This window comes from Fusarium phalaenopsidis (genome assembly GCF_050370095.1).
Source record: "Fusarium phalaenopsidis strain FUZ10S chromosome Unknown contig_32316, whole genome shotgun sequence".
In the NCBI taxonomy this organism is placed as follows: domain Eukaryota; kingdom Fungi; phylum Ascomycota; class Sordariomycetes; order Hypocreales; family Nectriaceae; genus Fusarium; species Fusarium phalaenopsidis.
Window position 1 is genome coordinate 2,324,873 of NW_028145399.1, and position 14,241 is coordinate 2,339,113.

Here is a 14,241-nt window from a genome sequence, read left to right on the forward strand (position 1 = left end):
ACCAACATTTCAAGGAGACTCTTCTTTTACTGTGATGGACTGGTGAAACGCCAATACCCATGTCTCACAACTCGGCTTTGACCGTGGCTCCCCCTGTCAGCCGTCGTTACTCTCCGCTTACGCTTTAATGTCCCCGGTGCTCAGCCCTAGGCAAAGTAAGAAGCTTGAATCTCAGCAATGTCGGTGTCGATTGGTAAGCATACGAGTTGAGTAAATCCTGTCGTGTGACCCGCGATCAACGATGAAGGTGGGAATATCCCTACTTCTAGACCTCAGGACTTGAGTATGGTGAAACCTATAGTATATTTACCGCCCTTCGCTAGCCGTCAGCATGGCAAACGAAGAATTGGTCAACTCATCGCGATCCTATGTAGAGCAATGCACTCTCCAGACACCGACACCACCAACGTGACGGGAAGAACAAGGTGGATTAACACTCAAAGGAACTTAGGTTAGAGGCACTACCCCATGCATGCAGTTCAGCATGCAGATCAGCATGCCCTTGCTGGTCGTTGAGCAGGTGTGGTTCAGGGAAAACAGAGCAATTGGTTCCGAATATTAATCAAGGGGCAACTCTCATAGGATATAAGCCACCCGTATGTCCGCCGACAACAGCTATTGCAGTCTGACACGCATTTTACCCCAAACATAACGAAATCACTCACCTACCCTGTGCTTACGGAGACCTAGGTCGAAAGTCTTGGCATTTTTCGAGAGCTTATCCTCCCAAAGAGGAAATTCTGCTTCGAACCCGTGTACTTGGTTCAGCAACGGCGTTCCTGCGTCTGACAATGCATTGGCATTGTAAAAGGACATAATATTCGACAAACACTTGAGCATTGTCCATTTCTGGAATTACAAGACAACTTGACTCCTTTTGGAGAGTGCCTGTCATCTTAGCTTCCCGCTCACCTCGGCGACCTCGCTTACTTTTTGGCCCCCAAGCAACCATTCTCTTTTGGCCAGCTCACAGGGCAACGCTCGCTTCCACAGCCCAATTGCCAAGCCGCGGGTACTGTACCACCCCTGTACGGTACCGCCCCTGGAACGAGATTAGAACCAAAGATCCCGGCCGGCCCGTCGCTCGCAAAAAACTCAATGGCAGAAAAGGTCCTGTCTAGCACCTTGGCCCCGGGGGCCTCAAATCAGAGCCAGTGCTTCGTCTGACATGTAGCAGTTGACCGGCAGGGCTTGCGGGGGAGGGAATCCTTCGTGGCCGCTTAGCTGCCTTGCTGGTCATGGGGCTGTGGAGAACAACAACGCCGATCGCAAGCAGGCTCGCAATGAAATGGCCTTATGAGGTTTAGAGGGGGATGCCAATTTGCGTGTCTTGTTGTCTTTTGCTCGTGTTTTGCCCATGGATCACTCAATAGCTGTGAGAATAAGGGGAAAGAGGAAAAAAACACGCAAAGACAAGCATCTCCGCCATCCATCTGACGTCTGGATAGTCTCGCATCGAGACATTAAGGTTCTGGCACCCACGTCGTCTACTTGGTGGCTGAGACAGGTGGTCAGCAAGGATGCCAACGCCTTGTCCACGCAGGATCCTTCAGCTCTCACCTTGTGGAGAGCAACCAAGTCATCGGCCTTCAGCCCAATTTTGGGGTTTTTGACACCGACTTGTCCAATCCACGCTCTTCTCGAGACCGACCCGTCCAATCCAAGCCTTGCTTTGCCCATATCCCTGCCCTGTGGGCTCTGCTGCACCTCGATAATCACCAACCCCCAAGCCTCTTTGTGCCGCTCTTTCTTAAGCATGTCCCGTCCTTTCGTTCCTCTGTCGGCTTACTCTTCGTCTTCCTTAGCTTGTCCACGTCGGTGGAAGCGCTTGATTCTTCATCATGTCTAAGGAACATGCTGCACTGATCAAGGAGTTGGGACTGACGTGTCCCAGAGGCGGAGATTTCTACGTTTGCGACAAGGCCAAGGTTCAATTCATCGGCTGCTGCGCTATCGACCCCTGCGCCAATGATGGCATCTGCCCCGAGGACCAACTCGTCCTCTCCAGCTTCACCAAGGCCAAGTACGACGATCTACCTCCGCAAAGCTGCGACAACAGCACCAGCACCGACAAGGATGAAGAAGCCCTGTGGTATACATGCGGTTTTACGAACCCGCCCTTTCTCGGATGCTGCACAACCGATCCCTGCGGAGACGCCGTGTGTCCGTCGGAAAATCTGGCTCCTGCTGTTCTATCAGACAACTCGACGTTTCGCAATGATTTTCTCAACCCAAAAGGATTCAATGAGAAGGCAACTCAATCGACACTTGTTGTGAAGCCAAGCTCTACGGCTCTCGGAGATCTAGAAGGCGTGAGCGACGATGAGGACTCTGCGTTGGGTGCTGGGGCAGTCGCTGGTATCTGTGTTGCTGCCATTGTTATCGTTCTTTTGCTTGTCGGTGCACTCTGGAGACTCTGGTATGTTGCGTTTGTTGATCAAGGCGTCTTTATACTGACATCCGCAGGCAATCGAGGTTGACGAAACGAGCCGTGTCTAACCACCGTCTCTCACTATCACCAACCTATACTCCCTTCCTCAGCCCCAACCCTTCAGACCCAGGAGGCAAGAGGCTCAGCCATGCCGTAACTGTTCCTATGGTCGATGCATTCGCCGATTGGCATCCGGCACCAGGGAGATTGCACAGCCAGGATGTTGTTTTCTGGATTGGCTGGATCTGGGATATCATCCTGACCTTGGTGCCTCTTTGCTTTATCGGTATGCCTATCATCTGCCTTGATTAGATATGCAGAAACTAATCATGTACTAGCCCTGCCCATTGTCGCCGTTTATCTGGATGGCCAACAACCTTCTGACTATGGCGAGAGGGTGGTTGAACTAACCCGTCTGAGTCCATCCATCTATCCGATTCTCTTTGCAGCTATTGCGAGCCGCTTCTACAAGAACGTCTCTCGTTGGTGTCTAGAGAGACCTGATGGTATTGGCCTAGCTGCCCTGGAACAAATCTTTGGAAGTCGAAGCTTTGCTGCTGCCATCGAAGGAGTCTTTTTCATCCGCACTCAACTCTCTGTTGGGCTCATTATCCTCTTCACCTGGGCCATGTCTCCTCTTGGAGGTCAGAGTGCCTCTAGACTTCTCTCCATTGGCAACAGTGCCGTCGCAACAAACGTCAGCGTCTACTTCTCCGACCCAAGCTATCAGGTTTCGTACTACCCGTCCTCATTGACCCAAGAGGACAATAGCGCGAGCATCACGGCATTGTACTCGGCCACTCTTCTCTCCTCTCAGGAGCAAAAGAGGTCTTCCAGAGATCTTTGGAACTTGCCCAAGATTCCCCAGTGGTCAAAGAGCAAGAAGCTTGGAGAGTGGTACGAGGTAAACGAGGATGCCCTCAGCAATGACGCCAACTCGTACATATCCCTCCTTGGTATTAAAGTTCAGGGTCTTTCGGGCGTCAGTGGCGAGACACGATTCAACTTTACTACTCAAACATCCTACGCCGACTTTGAGTGCGCTCATGCTAAGAATATCAAAGTCGATACTCTCGCGCATGCCGGATTTCCAACTCAACATTTTGGTACCACCGTCTGGGTCGAGGAAGGAAAGAATTCGACTAGCAGCACGGATCCGTCACCGCTCCATCTGTCATACATCAGCTACGGTCTGTCCAACGAAGATTCTGGAAACCCAATTTGGGCCATCATCAACTGTACCATGCAGACCGTTATGGTAGAGACAGAGTTACGCTGTGGCCCAAGCCCCTCGGCGACGAGTTGCTCTGCGTTCCGTCAACGTCGTGTCAATGGTCATATGTCCTCTAACCGCCCTCCGTCGATCCTATTTCGGAACAACAATGCAGCAGACAGTGCCACTGATGTCCAGCAAGTTCTCAAGTTCTGGCCCACATCATCAGGAGAAGTCCTCATCGGTGCGGCATCCCCTACGGAGAACTACATCATGGGCGAGTTGCATCCGTTTGCCGGTCAGAAGCCTAGAAGATGGGCTGGCAATGACCTGGATGTCTTCCCTGACGAGTTCTCGAGACGGTTCACCACAGCTTTCAACACTTTCTGGGATGCCACGTTGAACCCTCTCACTCACACCAATGTCTCCTTTGGTGAACTTCCTGAAACCAACGTCTTGTCTTTTGATGAGCCCAGCGCTCAGCCATTCATGAACTCGACTATTGGAGAAAGAATTGTCTCTCATAGGGTTTACAAGTCCAACCGGGTCTGGGTTTCCCTGCTTCTTACTACAACCTTGCTCTTAGAGCTTCTCGCTATCCTAGGACTTGCCCTTCAGTTCTTTATTCGTGGACCTGACATCTTGGGGTTCGCAAGCACCATGACGAGAGATAACCCTTACGTGCCTGTTGCCCCTGGTGGATCCAACCTCGACGGCCCAGACAGGGCAAGGATGCTTCGGGATCTCCGACTACAGCTGGCAGATGTGCGTCCTGATGATGCAAATGGATACATTGCAGTCAGAGCAGTTCCCTCATTGGGATCTCAGGAGGATGTAAGAGGAATAACAAAGCAGGAACGCAAAGCAGCAATCAGGCCACTGGACCAGAAGAAGTTGTATACTTGAACAGACCTGTATGAAAAAGAGGAACATGTTTGATTTTGGGTTGGGATCAACAAGCATGGCGTAATATATAATGAGCAATTGGACTTTTAAACCTGATTATCCGCCGATATCTTTTTCGGCTCTCTCTAACTATCGTTTTGTATCATTCAGAAGAATCATCATCCTTGCCAAGTGCATTTTCGCTCGGGCGTTCAGGGACGAGGAAAACGGCAAACGAGGTAGAGGGGAGTGAGATGCAGAACATGACAAAGGCCACGATGAGGTTGGTGAGAGGAGCAACCTTTGCAGCACCAACGCCAAATGCCAAGCATGATCCAAGAGACTCGAAAGATCGAACCAGACCGACGGCAAGAGTGAGAGTTTCGACGTCGTCGAAGAAGGTTCCCAGAATCCAGTAGACAAACATGTAGTGAGATTCGTTCATGAATCTGTGAGAGTTAGTGGAAAATTCATACCAAGTCAAGATCAACTTACCGAAGCAGAACTTGAACGGCAAAGCCACGACCAAATCCAGGGAGATCCCAATCCAGCGTCACGGGAGGGTTGGCGCCGCGATACTCCAACTCCATAGCAAACTGCCAGCCAAACAAGGCAGTCATGAAGACAGCCAAAAAGACCCATGTGATTCTGGCAAGCCGAGGTCGGCTAATGGCCTTGAGATCAAAGAACCATCCCCAGAAGATATTGGCAGCAGTGGCAGCAATACCCGAGGTCAGAGAAGCCAGAGTTCGGGATCGCACAGAAAAGTAGTTGACGAGGTAAATGCCGAGATAAGTGCTGTTCCAGTTAAAGCCAACGAGAATCGGGATGAGGAGATAAAACTGCTTTCGCCTCAGGAGGGCAGCCCATTTCTTGGCTTGGTCTTTGACGCTCTTTTTGGTCTTGGTGTGGGGGAGTCTGGAGCCGTCTGAGCGGATGACCTTTTCTGGTGGCGAGATGAGAAAGGCGAGGGGAAGGCCGAGACATTGAAGAGCGATGAGGACCAGGTAAGTTGTGTATCCAACACGGCCTCGCTTTCCTGACTTGACATTGAGGGAGAGTTGGATGGAAGAGCCGATGAGTTGGCCCAGTTCACGCAGACCCAACCAGATACCGGCTATTCAAGTCAGCAATGAACAGTGTGAAGCATCATGTAACTTACTGAACTTTCCACGGTCCTTGACATCGGCATATCCGAGCGCAATAGCACCCTCAGACGCCCACAGCGCGGAAGCGGCGATACCACAGGTTGCACCACCAAAGAGAACAAACCACTCGACGCCATATCGGTTATTGGTGTAAAGAGCCGCCGAGTAAGGCGCATATCCCAGTGTACCGATGATAAGAACCCACTTCAGACCGATCTTGTTGGCAAGGATTCCAAACAGGGAGCATCCAAAGACCATGATTCCAAAGGTAAGGGAGTTGGCGCCATTGACAAGGTATGGCTCTTGCTGGCCACCAGCGCCGGTATCTGAAGAGTCAGTACTTCCCGGGATGAAAGAAAAATGTGAGTGCACAAACGTACTGTTTAGAGCATTCCAAATTCCAGGTTGGGTGAAAGAGATCAATCCGACGATAATGACGTTGAATAGGGGACTGCGATACCATCGAGTGAATCGCGACACGGGCTTTGTCTGCTCCTCCGGTGATGCCACATTATGTTCGATACCAAGCGAAGGGTCCTTGTGATCCCTATCGCTGCTGCTGTCAAGAACCGCGTTTGGGGTCGACATTTTGAAAAGTTTGAAGAGCTGAGCAAAAGTGCTCGGTCAAGCCAGGGGATCTTTATTATATCAAAGATTTCACACCCCTTACACACCGAGGAACGATTCACAAAAAGAGTGGATTTTGATGCTAATTTTCTACCTGATTGGGCTAGCAAGTCGCAATCCCGCCGACCGTTACATTGTCCAAGTGGACGTGTCCCCTCTTGGTAACAGTCCGTCGTTTTCGTGCTTTGCAGGGACGATGGCGACATGGAGGATCCATCTTCAACTCATATCAAGATAATTTGTTTGTCGATATCAAGTTGTAAAAAGAATACCCGACTTATAACCTTAAACTCAACTTGGAACAAGGTCCCTCACCATCTCGGCCGGACCCAAGAGGCGAGGTTTGCACTCCAACCAATCATGTCTCGAGAACTGATAAGCCGAGCTTCAACTGACTCGAGTCGGAACCCCCCAGTCACTTGGCTTCTCCGCATCATCCTCCCCATGTCTTGTCCTGTCCCATTCTTTTCCCATCCTCATCTCCCACAGGCTCCTCTCCCAAATCGCGTGCTTTAGCCCCCCCTCGGTCTCAGATCAACCTCCGAAAACATCTTGCACCACCACATGCAGATGGCTGCTGCTGCTGCTGACCTGCGCTCCGTGACTCTGGCTCAGACATCCCCGCAGGGCGATGGGGACGATTCGCCACGCCCGAGACAGGCTGCGTGTCTTGTGTGTCGCCGATCCAAGATCAAGTGCGACTGGAAGCCTCACCAGGCGAGATGCAGGAGATGCGTCCAGCTCGACTGCGAGTGTATACGACCTGCGTATCACCCGGGACGCCAAAAGGGCATTAAAAAGTATATGACCCCGTTTGTCGCGTGTGTAGTACTGACCGTGTCTAGTAAACGAACTGGACTTGACAAGGCGCTGTATCAGATTGACCAAGCCGTCAAGAGGGCGCGTTCAGCGGGACAAAAGAGTCCAGAGGATGATAGGATCCTGTCGCATCTGCAAGACCTGCTCAGCGGCGTCAATACACCAGAGCCACCGCCGACGCGAGGGAATTATGGTTCTACCAGTGGAAATGGGGATGACGACGCGTACTCGGATGAGGGGGAAGAGGAGGAGCAAGATACCGTGACCATGCCCGATTTCATCCAACGGACAGAGCAGAGTCTTGCTATTGACGATGCTGAGAATCCGCTTCAATTGCTCGCGAGAGCATCGTACATCCAGCCATCGCCAGAGTCAAGGCATGGTAATTCGCCACAGCAAGCCCATACTGCGAGTACCCAAGGCCAGACCGAGGATGAGATCCAGGCATTCTTTGCTCCTGCGCAGGTGCATCTAGACGTTGGGCCGGACGTCGATCCCGTCTCGCTGGGCCTCGTGTCCGAGGATGAAGCTGATAATCTGTTCAACTTGTGAGTATGCATGCACGAGTCAAGGTTGTAGCTGACGTTGTAGCTTTCATCGTAATCTCGCGCATACTCGATGGGGTCTTGATCCTAGGCTCTACACTGTCGAATTCACTCGCTCGAGATCGGCTTTTCTCTACACCTCCATCATGGCAGCTTCGGCTCTCTTTCTGCCGTCAGCTGCCGCCCTTTCAAAACGACTGTCAAATCACGCGAGAACTCTAGCTCACAGGGTCATGGTGAATCGATACAGATCTGTCGAGATTGTCCTGGCCTTTATGGTGAATATCCCGTGGATGTTTCCTGGACAGCACTCTACAGACGATGAGACGTGTACATATATTTCCATTGCCAACACTGTGGCCACGGATCTGTCTCTACACAAGAGTCTCGTATCGCCAGAGATGGTTGGATCAGGATCTGGAATTGGCCTAGCCAGAGGTGATTGCATGGATCCTCGATCTGCTCTGGCTATGGACGGCTTCCCTGAGATTGATCCTTGGTCGGAACGAGGAAGACTTCTTCTCCGGAATCGGGAACGTGCCTGGATATCTCTGTTTGTGCTAGAACGAGGGTAAGTGCTCTGTCATCGTCTGCATTGGCTCCAACATCTCTAATATTGCTAGAATGTCCCTGGCCCGCGGACGACCTTTTTCCGTACCCATGACTCGATCTCTGAAGGACTGCGATAACTGGCACCGATCCGAGTATGCAGACCCTCTAGATGGACATCTTGTTTCTATGGCAGTTTTGAGAAGAGATTTGGTATGTTTCTTGGCTCCGAGTTGAACCATGCTAACCATGTAGGATGCTCTCTTTGCGACTGTTCGCGCTCTATGCGATGGATCTCAAATGGCATCCAGTGACGGTTCATTGATTGCCCAATCGTAAGTTACCCAAAAGCTTCCGGTATAACCCTAACAATGTGTAGCATCCAAGGTGCGATCGAACGATTCTTTGATCAGTGGCACACGGAATGGGGAGTTTCAATAGGAAAGGGTCCAGGTAAGACTAATAATCAAAGAATCGCGGCCGAAAACTCATGCTGACGATTAGACCGTCGTCTTCCCCCATACGTTGAGATTCTAGTCACTCATACTAGACTCTCCATCTACGGCGGCGTTATCAACCATCCAACTGCTCCGTTGGAGGTTCGTCGCTTCTTCCACACAGCCGGTCTCTCCTCGGCCCTCAACGTCATGCGTGCCGCAATCCAGGGAGAATCGCAGCTTCAGTCGATGCCCAACAACACGGCCATCATGATCTCCTTTGCAGCCTGCTTTGCCCTGACTCTCAGTTCATACACCACCGGTGGATCCGCTCTCGCGCCGAGTGTTCGAAACCTCATCGACGAAACGGCCACTGTCCTTGAGAGAATAGGCAAGGTTACTAGACACCGCAACGGACTCTCAGTCATGTACGGCAAATACCTAAAGCAGATTGTTCGACGAGCAGCAACCGGAGACGGCATCACAGGTGCTCCAGTCAGAAACATGTCTATCCCCGTCACCGAGAGCGCACCCATCGCAACGCCGAACAGTTTCCTGGAACCGCAGACTCTATGGCCAGAGCCCATGCACTTTTCTGCCATGTCGGACGATCAAATTGTTCAAGCTCTCAATCAGCCTGGAAACGACTTTGAACCTTCGTTTGGTGGACTTTCGTGGGACGACATGACAAATTTCGAGTGGCTTTACTGGCCTGAAGTGGGTATATAAAATGGCATTCGGCAATGCTATTGTGTGTTGATTTTTGTTGTTGTTTATTGGGGCTGAGGTCCTTTGTGAGAGAAGTGCTGTCATGATCAATAGGAATGGGCTATTGTGCAGAATACATCAATGCTATCTTACAACTTTCGATCAATATAATGGCTTCAGTGCAGCCTACGAACCAGCATCACAGCCAACCAGAGCATTGAATTCAACCGGGGCTCTTTATTTACTATGTTGTCAATCATATAGCTAACGCGAATAACAGTCTAAAAAGTAGTTTCGCTTCACTTTTCGAAATCACTCCTTAACTATTTAAAGCTTCACATTTGTCCATCGAAGGCACGAAAAGGACGGTTGCCCCGGTCTGTCTGGATCGTGACTTGCGCAAGTAACAAAATGAGACGAAATATGAGCATCCAAAAAGAGTGTCCTTTGGTAATCGCGTATATACTCATATGCTATCATGCAGAGTGTATCAAATATCATGCAAATGCTATCATGCAAGAAATCAACGCAGAGTCTCTCGTTCAGCTGAGCGAATTCCAGCACCCAGCCAGTTATTCCCAAAAGATGTAAGGTATCGAAGCTTCTCCATAAACACAAACGTCAAAACAGTATGGGGCCTAAACAGTCAGACAAGTTTGAAAAGGGAACGGGAGACGTACGTTAGGCGTAGCCATGCGGGTGTCCAGCCCCTCATGAGGAATAGAGCACCTTCTTCTCGGAGGCCAGAACGGAGGACTTGGAGGAGGCCTTCTTTTCCGGCGCTTGATTGAATTCGGCTCTTCAAGACGTCGGCTGGGGCACAGAGTGTTGTGGCCATTGTACCGGCCATCAGGGATGAGATGGCATGGGTCTTGGTGTCGTCTCCGAAACCAAGGTGGCCAGTCAGATATTGCTTTGCAGAAGAGTATCTAACAGGTTAGCTTATGTGTGGAAGAGTACTAGAATACTTACGTAGCAATCTGCGAGACATCTATACATGGTTAGCATAATTCGCAAAGCCAGAGCCAGTACTTACTCATCAAAACACTTCTCGCGATATTGGGTGTGAGGCCCTTCCAGAAGGCTCCCATTCCCTCATCTCTGTAGACTCTCGCCAAAGCGTCAATCGCGTTGGAATACTGAAATTGCTGGGCTGGTGCCTTTGCTCCATCGGCACACATCCGCACAAGAATGACCTCGGCGGGGTTACCAACAAGGCCAGCAACACCACCAGCTACACCTGCGCAAGCAATGTTCTGTGTTACTGATAGCTTCTTTGCGCCAGTGTAGTTGAGAACTTTGTCGGAAAAGTAAGTGTGGAAGCCGAAGCGGGCGGTCGAGTATGTTCCCTGACGAAGGATGGAGGCGGACAAGCCAGTCCAAAGAGAGGGGATTCCTGCATGGTTAGCAGAGAATATGCTATGTAGAGCTGGGAACTCACCATCTCGAGCTGCAAATCGGTATAAAACGTTGAGCATGGATGTCTTTGATTTCAAAACTTGCATGCGACTGTGGGTGTTAGTGCCGAGGACGGGATGGATAGCTGCGTCAAGGACTGACTATTTGGTCTGATCCAAAGGATGTGCTACTTTGTATCAGCATGGAATCTACCATCAATTCATCAATATCAATACTTACTGAAGCACACTGCCATGCAAGCAGCAGCACCGCTATCACAGTCAGTATGATTCCACACACTCTCGGGTCAACTCACCCCAGCCAGAACGGCTCTCTCTGTTTCTGTTTAGAAGCCATATCGAATCATACACTCAAACAATCAGCACCATCACGACTCCTCACCTCTTGCTCCTCTTGTATACCCCAGACTCGTCCTCGGAGTCCAAATCTAATCCCGATGTCCCGGACCCCCGGAATGTGGGGTCCGTCCACTCGGCCCCAACTCTGGCTCCCGCCGCATCCTTCATTGTACACAAAACCACGTCGTCTGCCTCGGAATCGCCTGTCATGTCGCATCAAGACAAATCGCCCGAAATGTCCAAGCTCTCTGCTCCTCTCAAGGCTCTGATCAATGCGCCTTTTGCGCGTCCTGGGCCCAGGCCTGCGCCGCAGCAGGTCCAGGAGCTGTATGAGTCCATCGCGAATGATGCTGCCGTGAGGAACCTCGGCATTCGGACCTGGCTCACTGTCTCGGTATGGGCTCACTTTTGAGCAAAATAAAGCAATCGCTAACTGTTTAGGCTGCTGCTACATTCACTCTCAACTCTCCCGACTCTCTCCCGGTCCTCCACCGCGTCGCGTCCGCCAAGCAGCCCGACTCGGCTGTCCAGAATGCCGAGTTCATCCGGGAAGTCGGCCTCAAGTGCATCGGCTTCAACGGCATCCCTCGAACCATCAACTCCCTCAACGCGTTCCATGCATCGCTCCCCGAAGACGTAGCTTCCAAACTCAGCACGACACCGAGCCGACACCCGACACCCGAGAACCTCGAGACTACACTTAAGCGGGGTAGAGATCTTTGGGACTCTGTGTATAGGCCGTTTGAGGATAAGCTACTAGAGAAGCTGGCGCTGGCGCATCCCGATCTGCCTGTGCACATTCTTAGCAGCCACTATGCTGCCCTGTTTACCGATCCTCCTCCCGCTGAGAGAGGTTCGCTGGCGAGCGTCGGCCGAGTCCACACTTCCCTACTGGGCATCTCATGCTTGAGAGCGCAGACAGGCGTTGGACCTCAGGTCTTGTCACATGTGTTCGGTCTAAGAAAGGCGCTGGAGGACGGAACATACAAGAACGACATAGACGGAGAGACTGAGGAGGGCGTCAAGTATCTGGCCAGCGACGAGGGTGGTCACTGGATCCTCAACACAGTTGACAAGATTGTGGAGGCCATTGGCGGAAGCAGCTTTGCGCCGGGAAGAGAGTCAAAGTTGTAGAGTATATAGCAGAGCGATAGAGTTGAAGAGCCATTTAGCGCAGCAAGAATAAAGCATAGCGATTGAAGTATATTTCGCTGTTTGTATGGTTGAAGTATATACATCAAAGAAGATCAAAGAATATTAGTTCTGTCCCTGGTAGAGAGCAGCGCCCTCACCATCAAAGAACTCCTCATCCAGCAGCGAAAGCAGCACCTTCTGACCCTCCCACTGCTCCTTGACATTAGGCTTGATCTGCGCCGGGGGAAGGACAAATCCATAGTCGCCAATGTCCCGAAGCTCAATCGTGTAAGAGAACTCGGCGCCTCCAACGCTGTACACGTGGTCGGGGGCAGCGCCGGTCGTGGTGTACAGAACAGCACCGCTGGGTCCAAAGACAAAAGTGGTGCGATCGTCGGAGCTGTCGCGGATGGCCTCACTAACAAGAGCAGCAGCCTTGGTCCACTTGCCGAGCTCTGGAGCGTAGAGAGTCTCCTTGTATCCAAAAGGCGAAAGGATATACTGTCCATACGAGTGCCAATCGATGTAGAGCTTAATTCCAGCGCCGTCTCGGAGCTGTCGGACAAACTTGTCAAGACCCTGGTTCTCGGGACTATCGGAGGGCTTCTCGCCCTTGTACACCTCGGAGCATGGGTTGGTCGAGGCACCGAGCTTGTTTGAGTCCCAGCCAAACTCCCAGTTACGGTTGATGTCGCGACCGATGCAGCTCTGGTTGGGGGCGGAAGCGGGAGGTGGTTGACGGTTCTTTCGCCAGAGACGGTTTGCGGATTGAGTGTAGACGAAGCCTGGCTGGTTAGTATCTGCTGATGAGTGGTGGAGTCAGACTTACCATCGGGGTTCACGACGGGGAAGACGTAAAAGTCGTACTTGTCGAGGAACGACTTGACCTGCTTATCCCCGGACTTGTACCCGTTGACGAGCTGAAGAGTAATGTATTCGACAGTCTAAATGGTCAGCAAAGCCTTGATACTCATTAGGGATAGGTACTCACGGGCGCAGAGATCCATTCTCGGGCGTGGACAGTTCCGTGGTACAGCACAGCTGGCTTTCCAGGTCCACCACTACCCCAAAGATGAAGTCCATAGATGTTTCGCTTCTGGTAAGACTTTCCAGAAGAGATCAGCTCAGAATTGTTAGGGAACAATCGCTGCAGATCTCTAAAGTAGTCAATGTGGTCCTCGTAGTTGTGGTACTCGTCAAACCAAGCATCATCATCAGCCTGACGCTTCCACTTCTTGGGAGAAGGGGACTCGGCAGAGATGGAAGCTCCGAGATCCTCATGCAAGACGCGATACTCGAAACCAAGGCCTTCAAACTTGTCGAGGTCACCAGGGGCAATGACAACGTCAATGTGCTGGAAGCCGTGCTCCCACTCGTCATGAGTGACAGCTGCGAGCTTCTCCTCTACGGCCTGGCTGCCGTGAGTGTTTACACGAAAGACCTTGTATCCATCGTAGGACTTGATCTCTGACTTTGGAGCTGCGAGAGCTCCGAGAGCGAGGGAAAGCAACGAAACAACAGAGCACCTCATGGCGACGAGAACGAATGGCTTGATGAGATCCTACAGTGAGGGATTCGGATCTACATATACTCTCCAATCAATGGCATCATGTTGATCAACGACTGAGTCCTCATAAGCACATGGAACTTTTGCTGTCGATGCCCTCATGCGTCTGGCGATCCTTGCCCCTCGTATCCCCGCCGAGCATTGCGACACCGACTGACCTTCCCCATCGGCTCTGGTGTCTGATGCCGTATTCTCCTCTACAGGGATGTCCATTCGTGATCACCATCCGCAATTGCGTATGCTAACGGCTGCCCGCGCCCTGTCGATCGGGGTAGCTTAAATGAAACCTTGCAACTCTATTTCATCATCAATTGACAGCGGAGATGTAGCTTGAACGAGGAGGTGCCCAGAAGTGACATGATGGCGAAATCATGCTAGCAAAAGTCCTTTCTCTGGATTAATATGCAAAAGTTCTTGGTAT

The 14,241-nt window shown here is 51.3% G+C and overlaps 6 protein-coding genes across 6 annotated transcripts; 3 read left to right on the top strand and 3 right to left on the bottom strand.

Annotated features, from left to right (window-relative positions):
- Positions 1 to 1,841: 1,841 nt before the first annotated feature.
- LRP88_12313 (uncharacterized protein) lies at positions 1,842 to 4,550 on the top strand (the record flags this gene model as incomplete). The annotated part of the gene is made up of 4 exons (XM_083248707.1): positions 1,842 to 2,089; positions 2,476 to 2,717; positions 2,770 to 4,172; positions 4,233 to 4,550. The coding sequence occupies 4 exons, from the start codon at positions 1,842 to 1,844 to the stop codon at positions 4,548 to 4,550; spliced, it is 2,211 nt and encodes a 736-aa protein (XP_083096137.1).
- A 142-nt stretch (positions 4,551 to 4,692) lies between these two features.
- On the bottom strand, positions 4,693 to 6,265 carry LRP88_12314 (major facilitator superfamily domain-containing protein; the record flags this gene model as incomplete). The annotated part of the gene is made up of 5 exons (XM_083248708.1): positions 4,693 to 4,978; positions 5,031 to 5,646; positions 5,697 to 5,707; positions 5,802 to 6,003; positions 6,058 to 6,265. 5 exons carry the CDS (start codon positions 6,263 to 6,265, stop codon positions 4,693 to 4,695), a joined length of 1,323 nt encoding a protein of 440 aa, XP_083096138.1.
- Positions 6,266 to 6,874: 609 nt separating this feature from the next.
- Positions 6,875 to 9,383, top strand: LRP88_12315 (Zn(II)2Cys6 transcription factor domain-containing protein; the record flags this gene model as incomplete). Its single annotated transcript, XM_083248709.1, has 5 exons — positions 6,875 to 7,671; positions 7,898 to 8,239; positions 8,292 to 8,372; positions 8,597 to 8,670; positions 8,722 to 9,383. 5 exons carry the CDS (start codon positions 6,875 to 6,877, stop codon positions 9,381 to 9,383), a joined length of 1,956 nt encoding a protein of 651 aa, XP_083096139.1.
- Positions 9,384 to 10,330: 947 nt separating this feature from the next.
- On the bottom strand, positions 10,331 to 11,016 carry LRP88_12316 (mitochondrial dicarboxylate transporter; the record flags this gene model as incomplete). Its single annotated transcript, XM_083248710.1, has 3 exons — positions 10,331 to 10,353; positions 10,411 to 10,758; positions 11,001 to 11,016. The coding sequence occupies 3 exons, from the start codon at positions 11,014 to 11,016 to the stop codon at positions 10,331 to 10,333; spliced, it is 387 nt and encodes a 128-aa protein (XP_083096140.1).
- A 338-nt stretch (positions 11,017 to 11,354) lies between these two features.
- Positions 11,355 to 12,253, top strand: LRP88_12317 (uncharacterized protein; the record flags this gene model as incomplete). The annotated part of the gene is made up of 2 exons (XM_083248711.1): positions 11,355 to 11,513; positions 11,561 to 12,253. 2 exons carry the CDS (start codon positions 11,355 to 11,357, stop codon positions 12,251 to 12,253), a joined length of 852 nt encoding a protein of 283 aa, XP_083096141.1.
- A 123-nt stretch (positions 12,254 to 12,376) lies between these two features.
- LRP88_12318 (uncharacterized protein) lies at positions 12,377 to 13,784 on the bottom strand (the record flags this gene model as incomplete). The annotated part of the gene is made up of 3 exons (XM_083248712.1): positions 12,377 to 13,042; positions 13,096 to 13,197; positions 13,245 to 13,784. 3 exons carry the CDS (start codon positions 13,782 to 13,784, stop codon positions 12,377 to 12,379), a joined length of 1,308 nt encoding a protein of 435 aa, XP_083096142.1.
- Positions 13,785 to 14,241: the final 457 nt, after the last annotated feature.